We start from the raw sequence: 15,570 nt of genomic DNA on the forward strand, positions 1-15,570 counted from the left end.
GTACTGGATTTAATATTTATTTCAAACCGACGCGTCATACACATGTAACATAAAAACATAAAGCTGACGACGACTCGAATCAAACGCAAAACTAGCGAGGATCTGTCCGACCAAAGGCGGAAGGTCTATTCCCATCCCATATTAAAAGACAAATAAAAATCGAAACATACGATATGACAAAGCTATGCCACACGCATATTATTATGTCCATATGATCTAATTTTTATCACTGGTTTAAGAGCGATCATATGAAATTGCACAGGTACAAATAAAGCAAACATATTCATGTCTTCAGCAAAGGAGAGTATGTATATACATATGTAGTATAATATATAGTACACTGGTTGGGTGATAATTGTATAACTACTGCTTCATTCATGTGTTGAAGAATGACAGTCCGCAGAAATCCACTGTTGGGTTAATAATTAGACTTGTGATGTACAAAAGAATTATGACGGCAGGCGCGGTAAGATCAATAAATTAAATATTTAGGTATTGTAAATTGAAAAGTCTTGCTAGCTACTCGGATGGTTATTATTAGCCGCTGCTCAGTGGACTAACAGACATTCTATTTGGCAATCGCATCCATCCAAGTTCTTGTTGAAGCACGCGAGGCACATTAGATGTATCCAGTCGATGTTTTAACACACAAAGCATGCATAAAGTTTTTAAAGATGGTTCTGAAATGCATATTAAATATAATTATTAGCATCATGGTGTCAATTTATTGAAAGACTATGCGTGGAAATTACAGTGTGACGTACCCATGTCCAATACATACATATCATCATGGTCCACAAGATTTGCTTCTTCGTTGACGTCATTATTCTGCTCATCTTCGGTCGGAGGTGATCGGTTCTGAAGTGGGAGTGGTGGACTAGTTCCTCCAAAAAAGAAAACACGATTATCAATAACAACGCAGCCTTGCCGCCGACGAGGTCCGGGACTTTGGCCACATGGTTTCAGAGATTTCCATTCGCCACTTTCTACAATAATTATATTAATTGCAAAACAAATGACCATGAGTTAACAACAAATAATTGTAGATTATATTTTTAGCCTTTATACCTGGATCATATCTATAAAAGTCATTCAAGTGTTGATTATTGCATCCATTATATCCTCCAAATACATACATAAAACTATTATGCATAAAGGCCGAATGTGACCTCCGACCTTGAGGGATGTCCCCATGCGTTTTCGGTCGTATCCATTCCTGTCGTTCAACATCCAGACAAACTGTACATTGGCAGAAAGAGAAACGATATGATTCATGATCACACGAACTTTCGCAATATTTGTAAAACACATGTAGGCAATATAGACAAACCTAGCGTGTTGCAGTACATTTCGTTTCTCGTGTGGAATGGCCCATGACGATCTCCTCTCCCCCCAAATACAAACATATATCTGTAATAATATTAACATTATAAAATTATAAAAACAGAATACAAAATTTGTAGTCTTTGACAACCGTCATTATTTCAACAAAATCATATTGTGACAAACTACAAAAATGATGCATGTACCTATCCAAGTAGACGGTAGCAGTATGAAAATCTCTGAAGGAAGGAGGAAGACCCTAAACAGAAGAGATCATATGAAAACATAAAATTTTAACACCTTAACAAATCGTGAGCGACTAATTATCTGCTCATTATTAATTGGTTACAATTATGAAATCTTACAAAGGTAGGCATCATCGACCACGTTAGACTATTAAGATCCAGCGCATAAACGTCTTGTGAGAACAACCCAATCTCTTCCTCGTACCCTCCGAAAATAAACATTTTATTTCTAATTATGACTGCAGAGTGTCCATCCCTCGCTCCAGGAATACTTCCCGTGACATTTGGCCTACTCCAGGTATGAGATTTGGTATCTAAAAACGATAAATCTCATTATTAGCACATGCAGATCATTAAGAATCTTAATGCAAGACAAATTTTATGTGTAAATACATACCGAATCGAAACAAAGTCTTGCATGCATTTTCATCATTTCTACCTCCCCACAAGTACACATAAGTACCATAAGATACAACGGTATGGCCATATCTTTGAAATGGGATGGCTGAGTCCACATCAAAGTTTAGCACCTTCCAGCGATAGGTAACTACAAGCCACAAAATGACGATTTTTCATTAATTTTGCATACATGATTTTAATCTTACTAAAACGACGACAGCAATAACACTGCATCGTCATAGTCATGATAGCATTGGTAAATCGTGCCTCAATCGCGTTAAAAGTGTAAAAGTTGCAAAATTGAACGAGTCAATTAAGACACCATAACGCATTCGCTCATCTCAATATTTGGAAGATTGTAAAATAAAAATGCAGTGTTGCGCCAAAAATCGTTTCACATCACGCCGTGTATGATAACGCCGTGCAGTGTAGTAGTGGTGCCATGTAAATGTGAAAAACAATGTGCAACAACCTATATGTAATAATGTAATGAACAAGAATGGGGATGAAGAAATCCACAGGAAGACACGAAAAGCCATTGACCATCAGTGTGTGTGTGGTATTATAAAAGTGGACAGACCACAATGTTGCTACATTCATGCATCTCTAACCCATGCTCACAATAAGTAATATTGCAACTTTATCAAAATGGCATGAACAGGTAAATACTTAAGACGCACACGCTCACAAAATTTTTACAGGCATTTCCAAACAACTCTTATGAGCGACGATGAACATAAGAACACGATATGTAGGTCAAAAAGCAAGTTTTTTTTGTTTGTTTGTTGACTATGACTTTGTCATTTTAATTGTTGAAGGGCTGAGTGCATTATTATGACAAAATGTGGCCAGTGAACTTCACCTATCTTCTTGCTTTACTGAAATTGCAAGTAAATGGTCCACTTGGATTTATTGAGAAAAAAGTTACAGAAATTAGAAAGGCCCTTTGCAGTTGGCTAGTTTGTTTTTCAGATCATCAACGGATGTATATTTAATTAATGCTATGCTCATAGTATCCTCAAGGTTTACTGAAGCTGTGTCCTACACTTGAAAATACGATGATAATTATAAATGCATAACTAACATGCATATGTTTACGAACAAAGTTTGAAAATAAAATAAAATATTGAAAATAAAATAATCCTATTAAAATTGCCACCTGGATTGAGAACATGAACGTCAATAGGCCTCTGAATCGCATAGTCTTCATCGGTGCAGTATCCTCCAAAGGAGTAAAGCGCTTGACCCACGGACACCGCAGCGTGATTGACACTAAAACAAGTACCAAAGTAAAGTAATTTAAATTAGTGCCCTTTAATAATCCAGATTCGAAATGAGTACGTCAGGATTGGGTTGGATTAGAGTTAAGCGATTGCGATAAAGAAAATATGAAGAACATCTCGTAATCTCGTTCCATTCACTTTCAATTCGAACTCGAAATCAATAATAGGTTGTATCAATTAATTAATCAATTACTTTTTATATATGATTACGAATATTATGATGAAATTCAATTGTTGTGTTGAATTTAATTAATTAATCCAGCATCTTAATGTGATTGAACATTATTTAAAAACGAAATGTAGTTATCTAACCGTCTAATAATGAAAGTCGCCATTTTTGAAGCAGTAAAACGTTGAATATTGAGTTGTATTAAAAACCAGGAAGTGAACCAAGATGTTCTGCTTACCGTTTGGGTCCTCCTGCGAGATTGATCGTCCAGTGCATCTAAATAAATAGAATTTGTACTGTAGGAAACAGGGCAAATTGTTGGTGTGATAAGAAAGAGTTTGAGACGGGAGTCTGTTGGGTGTGGTTGGCGTGGGTCGTCGTATTTTACCATTTACTACAAGTTGCCTACAACAGCACTACCGTTACGACGACCAAGACTTCTATTAGCTGTGTGTGCCAATGTGTTTACTTCCTATTTTTTCAAGATTGGTGGTCACGATTCACGATCGTCTGGCCAATCCAAACCCGTCGCGGCACTTTGTCTCCCGATCTCTGGATCTCACAAATGAAAACACGTTGTGTTTGTAAACACGTGTGTGCAAATCTCCAGTCACTTTCAGCAGGTGATCGTCCCTTTTCGTTCACTCAGCAGGTAAGTTTTATTTGGCTAATTATTTACAAAATCAGGACATGATTTTTTAAATTTCCAAATCTACAAAACGACTACAGGTACTAAGAGAGCTGAGATGGAAAAATATTCAGAACCTACTAACACAACCTTCTAATTTCGAATAAAATCGATATTAATCGTCTTTCTAGTCAGCCCCTGCCACTATATAAAGTAGTAAGTTATTTTTTAAAATATAGTTCAACTAGTATTATTGTCGATCCTTAATGACGGAATCAGTCCACTGTTTAATTTCAAAGGCTCGAGACTGACTTATAAACAAACCATTGCATTGTCGATCATTGAACGTAAAATAAAACACTTCAAGTCCAATATATATATTAACGTAATCATATTGTTTTATTTTTCAAAAAACAGGATTTAATAATTTGGAACGAACTGCACAGCGTTAATAAACCTGTCGTATTTTTTTTCACTGGAGCACTGACCGTCGTGTTGTAGGGATTAAGGAGGTGAGGAAGGCTTACCTTTTTGAAAGGTTTTGTGTTGGCGTCGCATGGGAGACTGATTTCATTTTCATGGATCGGGCCTTTGTTTTTCCTGTAGCACCAGTCTCCCCGAAGAGGAAGCAACGCTGCTCGAAACACGTCGATTAAGGCCATCGTCACTGGTTTCAACTGCAACCAGCGATCCACGGTTTCCACTAGACAATGAATTTCGAAGATTGTTCCAACACGCGACGAGGAAGAAATTCTCGGTCACGATAAATTGCAGTTTTTGTAATATTTTATTACTACTTATCTCCACGGACTTACTGCACGTCGTTCACTCACTTCACACTCCACCTCAGCAGCCAAACTCAGACTCAACGGCAACAGTTTGTTGTTGACTTTTCACTATCGACTATATTACTCCTACAAATACAAACAGTAAAGTAAGCACTTGTTGAGTTCACTTTCAATTCTATTCAACACGAGATGCGTATACAATCTCCGAATTGTTATTTGGTATTCACAACATCCATGCAAGTTGGTTATAAATATTGATCATTCAACTTCTTATCCATCCCTACAGAGAGTCCACATAAGCAGGAGACACTGGGTTTACTATTTGAGATTTTCGTGTCGTGTCCATTAAAGAGAGAAATGTGCCACTGTTTTATTCGACCTACAAGAAAGAGTGCACACACACAGCTAATAGCATAGTGGATCAATTCATTCCACAAGTCTAATTATAGGGACATGCTAGTCACGATTTGACCATTGTTTGGTTAACTGTTTACTAGTTGTTAAAATTTTTAGCGAATGTCATGTCACTGCGTGAATCTATCTTGCACGTATTAATAATAATGGCACATATTAGAGATTTTTATTTAGAATACAGATTACAGTGACGATGAGATGACGGGAGTTAAAGCCTAAAACTCTCACGTGCATTTGCATGGAGCTTTTCTATGCACTACTCCCAAGATTAATTTTGCGGATGACGAAATGTTCTAATATAAGTGGTCTATAGAATGTTTTCAAAGCTATATTTGTACCATAAGTTATCTGTTTGCCTATCACTCAACAAGGGGCGAAAATTACTTTTTAAACTCGTCGTCCAAATAATAAGAAATTGAAAATGATCACTTTCGGCTTCCACGTTTGACGTTGTGAAACGCAGTCCTTTCAACAGAACCTAATCAGACGATATCTCCAAAATTAATGATCGAGTGTCATTAAGGATTGTAAGAAAATGTTTAAATTGCAGAGAATAGGACTGCGTGCTGTTAAAGTACTCCTTCTTTCAATTATTGTTGGTCGGTTGTAGTATGCAGAATAGTTGGTTGTAGTGATTGCTATTGCTGCATGCGGACTTGTGGAAAATTTCTCCACCTCAGAGATGAATGAGGTCTAATGCCCATATGTAAAGGGTTTGATCAAGCAGCAAAGTAGAAAAAACTCAAAACACTTTTAATGAGAATGTGCAATACTTGAAGGGATTTGCAAAAACGAAGTGCATACGCATCTCCTAGTAGCATAGTAATCTACATGCTATGTATCGAAACAATAAGTTAAATCATGTACATATTTGCTTTTGACGTTTAAGTGAAGCCCACTGAATCTGTATATGTAAATGCATTTCGACTAGTTCCAAAATAGTGCTTAGAGCCACCATTCGTCGGCAGTTCGGCACCCAATTTTATGCAGCAAAACTTTACGGAATCGACGTATAGGCACGAAAGGTAGTGTTGGCTGGTATGAACCAGCTTACCTCTAGGAATGTTTACGTATCAATAAAAATTAAAACATTACCTGATTTCCATGTTCATTGTTCATTCAACAAAGGAAAACTTATTTCCGTCTAATGTATAAAGTCTATGGGGTTTAAGTTTTGAGATTTGTGGATGCGACTTGATGCGAGTTGCGAATCGCAACTCGCGAATAAAATCTCTCGTAGTATAATAAAAACTAGGTTACGATGCTGCTGGTTACATAGGGTACGCATCTTGAGAATCTCTCTCGCTCACCTCACCTTTCTTTTTAGTTTAGTTGAGCACCTCGAGCTATGATGGCACACTAAATATTTTTAACAGCTATTCAACAAAGCTTGGCTTGGTTTGAGTCTTCTTCATTTTCTATGTGATACTGATCCTCGCTAAATTGAACTACTTTAAAATTCGTAATGCTGCATTGTGCAGTGTGAGATTTATGTAGTTTTGCTTGCACCCCGTTGTAGAAGTGATGTCTGTATATATTGCATAGTCTAGTGGGCATACCGTATAATCAGACATGTCAGTGCACATTATAAATTTGGGCTCTCTGCAATAATTATATCTAATCTGGCATTTCAAGTAACTAATCCCACTTTAACTAGTTTAATTCTGGAAGCAGTTTAGTACATAATAATAATTATTGTATATAGTTGTAAGCATATGTATGAAGAGAGACTTCTTTTCTGGTTTTATCTTTTACATGCACCGGTACCGGTTAATGTATTTATTAGAGTGTAGAGGGTGATTTCTACCTTGCTTAAGCTACTTACTTGGCTTAAAATTTTTGCATGAGAATGACAACTATGGTAATCACTTTGTACTGGTTACTGGCGTGGTATTAAGTAGTATGCAATAATATTTAAGTGACTGGCAGTACTTACTTGGATGGTAAGTGGATGGACCCCATAAACTATGGGAAAGCTTGAGGCGGAAGTACTGGCTTCGTATTACCATAATCGAGAATCTCGATTCGAGATTAAGGATTAAGTATTATGCTGCAGGAAAGTAGTTTTTGGGAAAATTGGATAACCGAATTCCGCCGCATGAAAAGCTATCTTAGGTGATAGCCAGATCGATTGTATGTGCTTAGAATTAATAAGCATTGTCACTCTGTTACTTTTAGTCGGATGGGTATGCTAATGAAATGTGGGCCAATAGAAAGTACATATGTATAACTTTGCACTTCTCATTCGTAGTAAATAATAATGCATGCAAATGATATATCCGTTTTTAAACTTCGCTTTTGTTTTATTGGCATGTGTGTTGGTTATTACGTTATGCTCCTATGGTCCAATTTAAATTTATGGCTTGCTGCTGATTAATTTTAATTCCATGATTAGTTTCTTTGGATCATGTTTTGCATAATTGACTCGTTAACACTTCCTCAATTTATTTTCATGTGGCAAACCCTTTACTGAATAGAAATTCACTTTACACACAATCTCCTTCTGCTTGTTAAGTCTCTGCACGGCTTCTGCATAGCTGAATTATGTGTGAATATTCATTCACAAGTGCTTAATGCTTATCACCTAACTAGTCATTATAAAATGGTGCGCTGGTGGTGCACCGTGTGAGGCATATTCGGACTCATATATTCGACCCAGTTACACACACTGCAGCGTCGATGATAGAATTATTTCTGATTTGTTTTTTATGATTGAATTTTAGGTACCAGCACAATGGAGTATCTGAGGACACGGCTTCAAGAAGTCACAGGACATCAGCTGGATGTTACCCCAATTTTTGAATTCCTGCATAGCTTTTCTCTCGGCTTATCACAGGCAACTAAAGCAAGAGTCGAAGAATTTGAATGCAAATGGAAAGCCCAACCATATTGCAAGCAACTAATTCTGGCATATATCTTGGGCTCTTGGAAGCCTCACTCCGCTGCAAGTATGAGATTTTTTAAATGGCATGCTACTTAATGTAAAAATTCTTGTTTATTATATAATAAATCGCCTCATAGGAACTGCTGAAATAATTTCCCAAAGAACATGGGACGATTATGCAAATCAAGTATATCAAGTTACTTCAGTTACCTCAAGTTGCACTTCGACCATCGGTCCTTTCACATTCAGGGAAATGATTCAGCACGAATTTTGGAAGGACCTGTACGATGCGTTTGGACAGAAAGTGGTTGCATTCGTACTAGATAAAGCATTGATCATTTTCGAAGTGGAATCCCAATTTTATCTGCTTATTGCTGCCGAAGGTTCGACCTTGCACCAAAAGATCGCCAAGGCGCCGATCCGTCCAGTCACACGAAGTGGAGGTGGACCACGTATTACTTCAACTAAATCGTTCAATCCCTACACACTAAATGAGAACGATATAATCAGCCAAGTTGACCAAGTTCCGAAAGTAGCACCTGTGGAAATTTCTCGTCCACAACTCCAAAAACGAAAACGACGCATTTCCACTGATCAACAGGATCGCGATGGACTGGCCGCACATTTCCACAAGAAAGTCAAAATCTCTGCAACAATCGACTACAAAAGAGCGGAACCTCTATTTAGCCATCGTAATAGTGAAAAACAAATTAGCAGCAAAGAAGCAATAGGTCAAAATACTAAAGGTCTAATTAGATGGTTCAAACCCACTCAAAAGATTTTACACTTGCTACTTGAGACTCGTGAAGCATTGAAGAAAACCAGTGGAATTCCTCCTTCTATCACTCAACCACCTCGGCCTGAAGATGCAATGACACAATTACACTTTGTTGGCATTATGGAAAACCAGGAATTTGGAAAAATAGCGCGTCTTAACGTGGTTCACAAGCAGTACAGGCCTTTAGACTTTAAGAAACCTATTCATATTTCTGGTGAGTGGGAAGGACTTGTAATAAAAGAGCCTGAAACTCGTTCCTCTGATCGTAAGTACAACGTGAACGTTTATCGTATTTCTGAAGATTTCGCTCGTAAAAACAACATTCGGGTGAATAGAAAACAGCGAAGGGGGAGAAAATATCCATCAGAAAGTTATTCATCATCCCCAATCTCCATTCAAACTTTGGAAAAAACAAATATTGCTCACCCACTACCACTGCCTCCTGCACTACCCATCGACTGCTTCTATACCAAGGATGATGATGCGGATCACTACAATCCACTAATGACTTTGAGCACGTTACCGGCACTGTACAACAAGGGTTCCTGGTCGCGCTGGCCTCATTCTCATATCCTTACAATAGTTTCTTCCAAACCCCTGAAAGAAGCTACGCTCCTTCTTCTTGAAGATATCCTAGGCACTGACGTAGGTGCACCAATGTACGACACGAGAATTTCTATCAATGATTTTCCAGAGAACTGTCTTCTTTGGGATATTCTCAAGAAGCTCATTATGTTTCATAAGCGTGCTCACAATGATATCCACAAGCTCGTAAAACGGTGTATAACATATTGGATGATTAAACTTCAAGAAAAGTTTTCATCAAAGCAAAACAAAGCTAATCAAAAGAAAGGACGGCAAAGGTTCGAACATGGTAATATTGTATCATCACCACAAAAGAATTCCCCAGAGACAATAGACTTGGCGACAGGGAGCAAGTTTATGCTGTCTAGTGAATTGACGACCACTGGAGGAGGAAGAGGCAATCAATTGATAATAGAAACTTCCATTCTTTGCACAACATCTGATGGGACCAATAATCAAAATTCCTCGGAAATCCTACAACCAAGCAATAAAGAACCCGTCAAAACCGCGTCTGGGCAAGAAATTAAGCGACCTGCTATTGATTCAAAGTTGAAGGAACGTATACCACATTCATGTATTCTCATGACGCTGAGACACATTTTGCATCTCAGCGGACTGGAAGTGGCCATCGGATCCAAGAAAAATTTAAGGAACTTTCACCTATTTGTGAGAAAATCTATAATCTTGGCTGGCACAAAATCGTCCCTCCAGTTGGGACAGATGATGTCACAGTTGGACCCTTCAACTGCTTTTGGCAATTGGATGCCTCTTGACATGAGTTCATCTACCAGAAGTTGCCTCTTTGCAAAAATTGTGACATGGATTTTCACAACTTACCTAATGACGGTACTAAAAACCAGTTTCTATGTAACGGAAATGAACACGAGCCGGCTCCATGCTTGCTTTTATCTTCGAGAATCTTGGAAAAGTATAAGCGAAAGCGTGCTACATCGTCTTGTAAAGTCTGGCACATTGGGTCATGTAGCCAAGTTACCTATGAAATTTACCGCTAAAGCTGATCAACGTCGGTTTCTGCAAGGGATTAATTCTAGAATTCGATTTTTGCCCAAAATGAATAATGATATGCGTCCAATAATTTCCTTATATGGGGAAGCGTAAGTTTTGTACTTTCAAATGATTCTTGATATTGATGACCCTTGACATATTTTAATGAGCGTTATTATTGCTGGTTTGCATTACAGGAGAAACAAATGGGACGAGAAAAATGCAAAGTTGCTAATTGATTATATAGTGAGAACAAAGTCGCCACACAGACTCCGGGACACTAACGTTCTTCGTCAACGCTGGCTGAAATTTTTAGGAGAGTGGCAGAGGCAAAACCGACCCAAGCTATATTTTGTTAGAGGAGATATTCAGAACGCATATCCATCGGTCAATATTACGAAGCTCAAGAGAATCCTAGAGAATCTGACACCGGAACTTGGCACCTTGACTCGAAAAGAATTTAAAGTATTCTCGAAAACTCGAGCTATGTACAGGAAGGTCATCATTTGCTGGAAACGCCCAGAGATGTGGACGGATTCCATATTTGCTCGGCCGTGCCTGGTTCAACATAATGACAGTCATGTAAATTAATAACTTTATTCTACTAAATATATTTATTGAATTTATAAACTTTCTGCCTGATGTTGACTGAACAGAGTATACAACTGAAGCCAGAGGAGGTGTTTAAAAAATTGTATCCATACTCTAACAAGAGTGTTTTGAGAATTGGAAAACACAAATACAATTTTCAAAAGGGATTACTTCAGGCATGTTACAAATTCCAAGTTTAAAAGCCACAGAGCTAACCTTGCATTTTTATGCAGTTCGAATTTGAATATACTTTATATTTACAGGGATGGGTGTTGTCGGAAGGATACTGCAATTTGTACTATGGCCAAATGGATGCCGAATATTTTTTTAGATTCCTCAATAACAATGGAGAGTTTTTTAACACGAGTATAGACGATTACTTATATATTACTCCAAATCCAAAACGAGCTGCCAAGTTCTTGGACAAATTACGAGCTGGTGTTTCAAGATTCAACTGTAAATTTAATGCTAACAAGATGTCGACAAATATTTATCCAACAATTCATTGGCCAATTTCTCGTCAAGATTGTGAATGGGTTACATTTTGTGGTTGGTGCTTTTGCTTGACCTGTGGTCACATTATGAGGGATTTTAGTGCATATGCGGGACAAGATATGGCATCAAGCATATCGTTCATTCCTTGGAATGTTACCAGCCCAGAAAAGTAAGTCCATGAATCTACATACATGTGCACAACGCCATTGCTATCTATGTATTTTAGCCATCGTGTCACTTTCCAGTGTAAAAGTCAGTGCGCGACGTCTATTTATAAAACTATATAAAAAATTGTAGTATTAATGATACTTATGTAATTTCAGCTTTTTGGTGGCTAGAATGAAGGTGATGCTACCGGCTCGTCTCCACCATTTCATCTTGGACCCCTCCATAAACTGTCGAAGTCGGATAGTTTTAAATATTTTGGAAGCTGGATTAGTCTTTGCATTTAGATTTTATGCAATTTGTAGAGTTATCTATCCCAATCTTAGTGCTCTGAAATATCCCAAACGAGCAAAGCAGAGTATATCTGCAATCATTGTGTGCGCTGGGGCAGTATCGAGGTGAGATTTCTAACCTTCTAATCCTTAAAAAATATCATCACTCAGCTACAATTATACTCATATTCGATCATTGTAAAATTTAGAATCATCCTACGCACGTTTGAAACGACGTACACCTCTGGAACAATGAATATCCAATGCACACCTGGACGTGAAGCATTTTGTCCATGCATTAATTCATATCATGGTTTGTCTGAGACAGGAAGACATCAACTAATAAAATCCCAATCGCATAATCAGAAAGATGATGCCATTTTGACAATGCCATTGCACCAACATGAGATTCTCTACGTTATTTATCATGCATTTACTTTAAAATTTAATCAACATTCTTCAGTATTTGGCGAGGAAGTTTTGCCCAGACTAAACAAAATGAAACAATTCCAGAGATCTTTAATAAATCAAGAATTGCGCAATTTCTTGGATAAGGTTCTTGATAATCGCATGCCGTTTCATTTTAAGAACATTAAAGTGTAGCTACTTATTTTAAGGAGTTTATACTTTTGTGATATTAGTTATTTAAATTTAGCTATATAAAAAAATCTCGTTTGTAAAATAAAGTACAATAAATTGGTTATAAAATGAAGCGCTGTGTCTTGATTTAATATTTAATGATTTAACGTTTCTCCATTCAATTGTCTAATACATAAACACGTTGAAAGATTTGGGCTTCAAAATAGGATAAAGTTTGGCGAGTGTAATGCCATTTCATCCACAAACCTGGTAAATTCATAACCGTATTGTACATATATGTATATCTGCATCATCTATACTCATATAATTACAGGTTTCTTATAATTCATACCGTGTAATTTCCCCTCGAACTTGTGGAAAACGCTGAGCAACTGCGAACCACTTGTTCTCATCAAGAGTTTTCTGGTCGCGAATCCACCATCCATAATTCATACTGTTCGTGATGGGGACGCAAAAGGTTTCCTCAGTTCCTGCCAACAACAGTTTTATGACGACCTTCAGTGCTCATGTAAAAAAAATACGTACCAAGAAGACTATCAAAAACCTTTAGGGTTCCGAGCATGTCGCAATTTCTGACGACTCAGTCGACTGAATCTCCCATAGTTCCTGCCATCCACGAGACCTGAGTAGATGTCAATGTTGTGAAAGTTCTCGGCCAATCTTTCATCAATGTCAGTTGCGTTGGGTTTTGGTAGGAACTGTTCCAAACTGGGACGCCCCTCATACTTGTCCCGAAATTTGGGGTTGATGGCCTCTCGAATCGGTTTCTGATATCCATATTTGGTGATCCCCATAAAAAAAATGCGGTTGTTCACTTTCTGTATGGCATCCTCCTCCCTTTGACGTTGAGTCACGCCACAACAGTTCAACAAGTCCTCATCAGCATCTCGCAACTTTACCGTCGCTCGAAGAAATGACGGCCTTTGATCTGTACACTCGCCCATGTCTCCCACAACTCTGAGTTTTATGAAACGGCTGACTGTTTAATAATAAGGGACCGACAAAATGAGTTACAAAATCCTAAATTTTCCTAGATATAAGTACTAAAGCACGGTTGCTTGACAATAAGTATCTTAGCACTGTAATATTACACTGTTAGAAGTGTAAAGTTGTCAAGCAATATTGGTACTAAAGAGTAAATTCATAAAAAAACTTTTGGACATTCAGCCGTTATCACTTTATGATCCTATGGGGCACCATGCCATAGAAACGGTGTCAACTAACGTGATTATCGAGGTCATTTGGGTTATCCAGCAACTTTTTTAGCATTTTTAGTGGGTGTTAACTTGACACACAGTCAAGTAATTATCATGAGAAGAAACGGTAAAATTGAGACGTCGCTGCTTGCCCCACCGGCCAACACTCCTCTTAAATTTCCCACATGGATTCAGCCATTCCATTCAAAAGATCGAGCACACCGCAGCAGAACCACCACCAATCAGCATGGTAAGGTTTTTTAATTTTTTTCAAAAATCCCAACAATTTCGAAATATTGTATGGTAAATAAAGGGGTGGAGGTGAAGATGGATTGGGTAATGTCGAAGATTTGGTGTTAATCGGCGAATTTCTGCTTTTTTAGGCGTTCAGGAAATTTGTGGAAACTGGCCGTGTTGCCTTCATTGCCGATGGACCCAACGAGGGCAAGTTGTGCGCTATTGTCAACATTATTGATCAGAACAGGGTAAGTTTCAATTTGTTTATTAATTGAAAATCAATATCTGATATCAGTAAAATTGTAGTAGGATATATAAGGATATTTGGGAGAATGTATGATGATCCAATTATAGGAATTGCCGGCTGATCGAAATATGAAGCCAACTCCTATACTGATTTTTTAAATTCTAGAATGATTACATGTTTGAGAAGCTATTCATTAGTAGATAAAACAGGACGTGAATAGCGTAGTTAAGTGTTTGAATGTTAAGATGGTTTAAATTAGAAAGGAATCAGTATTATGCACAAAACATTCAATATAATGTAATAATGAGATTTGTTTTATTTATAAAAGGTTTTGGTTGATGGACCTCTGACCGGGATTACTCGCCAAGAAATGAGTTTGAAGAAACTCCATCTTACAACTTTAGGCGTCAAGTTTCCTTGGACCGCCCCGACTAGAGTTGTTCGAAAAGCGTGGATCGCTGAAAAGATAGATGAAAAATGGAAAGCTTCGAGGTGGGCTCAACGTGTCGCAGCTCGTAAAATCGTAAGTTATCTCGAGTATAATCATTTTATATTTTACTCCAAACTGTCAGATTTTGATTTTATATAGCTCATAGTGGTAGCATTTTTTATAGTAGCACAGCCTATTCTTGAAATGATGATCCAACTTATAGGAATTGCCGGCTGATCGAAATATGAAGCCAACTCCTATACTGATTCATTTAAATTCATCTTCGAATCCTTCATTGCGTTTTACCTCAAATATGTGAAAGTTTTTTTAACTATTTCTTCTTATCTTTGCTTTCCAGAGACAAAATCTTACTGATTTCGAGCGATTTAAGCTGAACTCTGCAAGGCGGACTAGAAACAAGCTGCGAAGGAACGTATACTTGTCTCTCCTGACAAAGACGAAGAAGAGCACCGGTGGGATCTTGAAGCCACGTAAATCCAGGAATGGAAAGAAGAAGGCTGGAGCGAGAAAGAAGTAATTCCATTCTACGACTCTTCTGTTATAAAATTTGTATTGAAAGCTGAATAAAAATTATTCACCAATTCAAACCACTTTGACTTGATTGATTAATTGATGATGGCATCCTTGTTGTACTACAACTAAATAAGTGTATACCATAGAGTTGCATATGTAATTTAATAATTTATTTATAAATATGCATTACAGTGGCATGATAATTGACTTACTCTTGTCATTTCGTGGCGGCATAGATACCTGTCTCAAACTATTTTATCGGGCGTTCTCGGGCCATAGATTCTTGGAGCGGGTGGACAACT

The 15,570-nt window shown here is 37.6% G+C and overlaps 4 protein-coding genes across 4 annotated transcripts; 2 read left to right on the plus strand and 2 right to left on the minus strand.

Annotated features, from left to right (window-relative positions):
- Window position 1: 1 nt before the first annotated feature.
- Window positions 2–4,745, minus strand: LOC110845133 (kelch domain-containing protein 3). Its single transcript, XM_022091497.2, has 10 exons — window positions 4,575–4,745; window positions 3,658–3,695; window positions 3,127–3,239; window positions 1,966–2,115; window positions 1,689–1,882; window positions 1,530–1,582; window positions 1,331–1,410; window positions 1,069–1,239; window positions 765–986; window positions 2–680 (listed from the first exon to the last, which is right to left on the minus strand). The coding sequence occupies exons 1-10, from the start codon at window positions 4,707–4,709 to the stop codon at window positions 538–540; spliced, it is 1,299 nt and encodes a 432-aa protein (XP_021947189.1). The 5' UTR covers window positions 4,710–4,745; the 3' UTR covers window positions 2–537.
- A 103-nt stretch (window positions 4,746–4,848) lies between these two features.
- Window positions 4,849–12,736, plus strand: LOC110844772. The gene is made up of 8 exons (XM_022091059.2): window positions 4,849–4,981; window positions 7,973–8,197; window positions 8,271–10,611; window positions 10,699–11,083; window positions 11,158–11,268; window positions 11,356–11,756; window positions 11,911–12,150; window positions 12,234–12,736. Exons 2-8 carry the CDS (start codon window positions 7,984–7,986, stop codon window positions 12,625–12,627), a joined length of 4,086 nt encoding a protein of 1,361 aa, XP_021946751.2. The 5' UTR covers window positions 4,849–4,981; window positions 7,973–7,983; the 3' UTR covers window positions 12,628–12,736.
- On the minus strand, window positions 12,721–13,884 carry LOC118434607. Its single transcript, XM_035848487.1, has 3 exons — window positions 13,169–13,884; window positions 12,956–13,094; window positions 12,721–12,870 (listed from the first exon to the last, which is right to left on the minus strand). The coding sequence occupies exons 1-3, from the start codon at window positions 13,566–13,568 to the stop codon at window positions 12,822–12,824; spliced, it is 588 nt and encodes a 195-aa protein (XP_035704380.1). The 5' UTR covers window positions 13,569–13,884; the 3' UTR covers window positions 12,721–12,821.
- Window positions 13,885–13,952: 68 nt separating this feature from the next.
- On the plus strand, window positions 13,953–15,345 carry LOC110844060 (60S ribosomal protein L14). The gene is made up of 4 exons (XM_022090173.2): window positions 13,953–14,070; window positions 14,204–14,305; window positions 14,633–14,827; window positions 15,093–15,345. The coding sequence occupies exons 1-4, from the start codon at window positions 14,068–14,070 to the stop codon at window positions 15,270–15,272; spliced, it is 480 nt and encodes a 159-aa protein (XP_021945865.1). The 5' UTR covers window positions 13,953–14,067; the 3' UTR covers window positions 15,273–15,345.
- Window positions 15,346–15,570: the final 225 nt, after the last annotated feature.

Source organism: Folsomia candida, unplaced genomic scaffold (assembly GCF_002217175.1).
Source record: "Folsomia candida strain VU population unplaced genomic scaffold, ASM221717v1 Fcan01_Sc002, whole genome shotgun sequence".
In the NCBI taxonomy this organism is placed as follows: Eukaryota; Metazoa; Arthropoda; class Collembola; order Entomobryomorpha; family Isotomidae; genus Folsomia; species Folsomia candida.

Excerpts from the sequence above, each read along its gene's own strand:
- LOC118434607 (XM_035848487.1), bottom strand. The coding sequence starts at position 13,568 with ATGGGCGAGTGTACAGATCAAAGGCCGTCATTTCTTCGAGCGACGGTA. Across the intron at positions 13,095-13,168 it reads ACATGCTCGGAACCCTAAAG|GAACTGAGGAAACCTTTTGC; the intron begins GTTTTTGATAGT and ends TGTTGTTGGCAG. Across the intron at positions 12,871-12,955 it reads GTTCGAGGGGAAATTACACG|GTTTGTGGATGAAATGGCAT; the intron begins GTATGAATTATA and ends TGAATTTACCAG.
- LOC110845133 (XM_022091497.2), bottom strand. The coding sequence starts at position 4,709 with ATGGCCTTAATCGACGTGTTTCGAGCAGCGTTGCTTCCTCTTCGGGGA. Across the intron at positions 3,240-3,657 it reads CTCGCAGGAGGACCCAAACG|TGTCAATCACGCTGCGGTGT; the intron begins GTAAGCAGAACA and ends TACTTGTTTTAG. Across the intron at positions 2,116-3,126 it reads CGTTCATGTTCTCAATCCAG|TTACCTATCGCTGGAAGGTG; the intron begins GTGGCAATTTTA and ends TGTGGCTTGTAG.
- LOC110844772 (XM_022091059.2), top strand. The coding sequence starts at position 7,984 with ATGGAGTATCTGAGGACACGGCTTCAAGAAGTCACAGGACATCAGCTG. Across the intron at positions 8,198-8,270 it reads GAAGCCTCACTCCGCTGCAA|GAACTGCTGAAATAATTTCC; the intron begins GTATGAGATTTT and ends ATCGCCTCATAG. Across the intron at positions 11,757-11,910 it reads AATGTTACCAGCCCAGAAAA|CTTTTTGGTGGCTAGAATGA; the intron begins GTAAGTCCATGA and ends ATGTAATTTCAG.
- LOC110844060 (XM_022090173.2), top strand. Across the intron at positions 14,306-14,632 it reads ACATTATTGATCAGAACAGG|GTTTTGGTTGATGGACCTCT; the intron begins GTAAGTTTCAAT and ends TATTTATAAAAG. Across the intron at positions 14,828-15,092 it reads GTGTCGCAGCTCGTAAAATC|AGACAAAATCTTACTGATTT; the intron begins GTAAGTTATCTC and ends TTTGCTTTCCAG.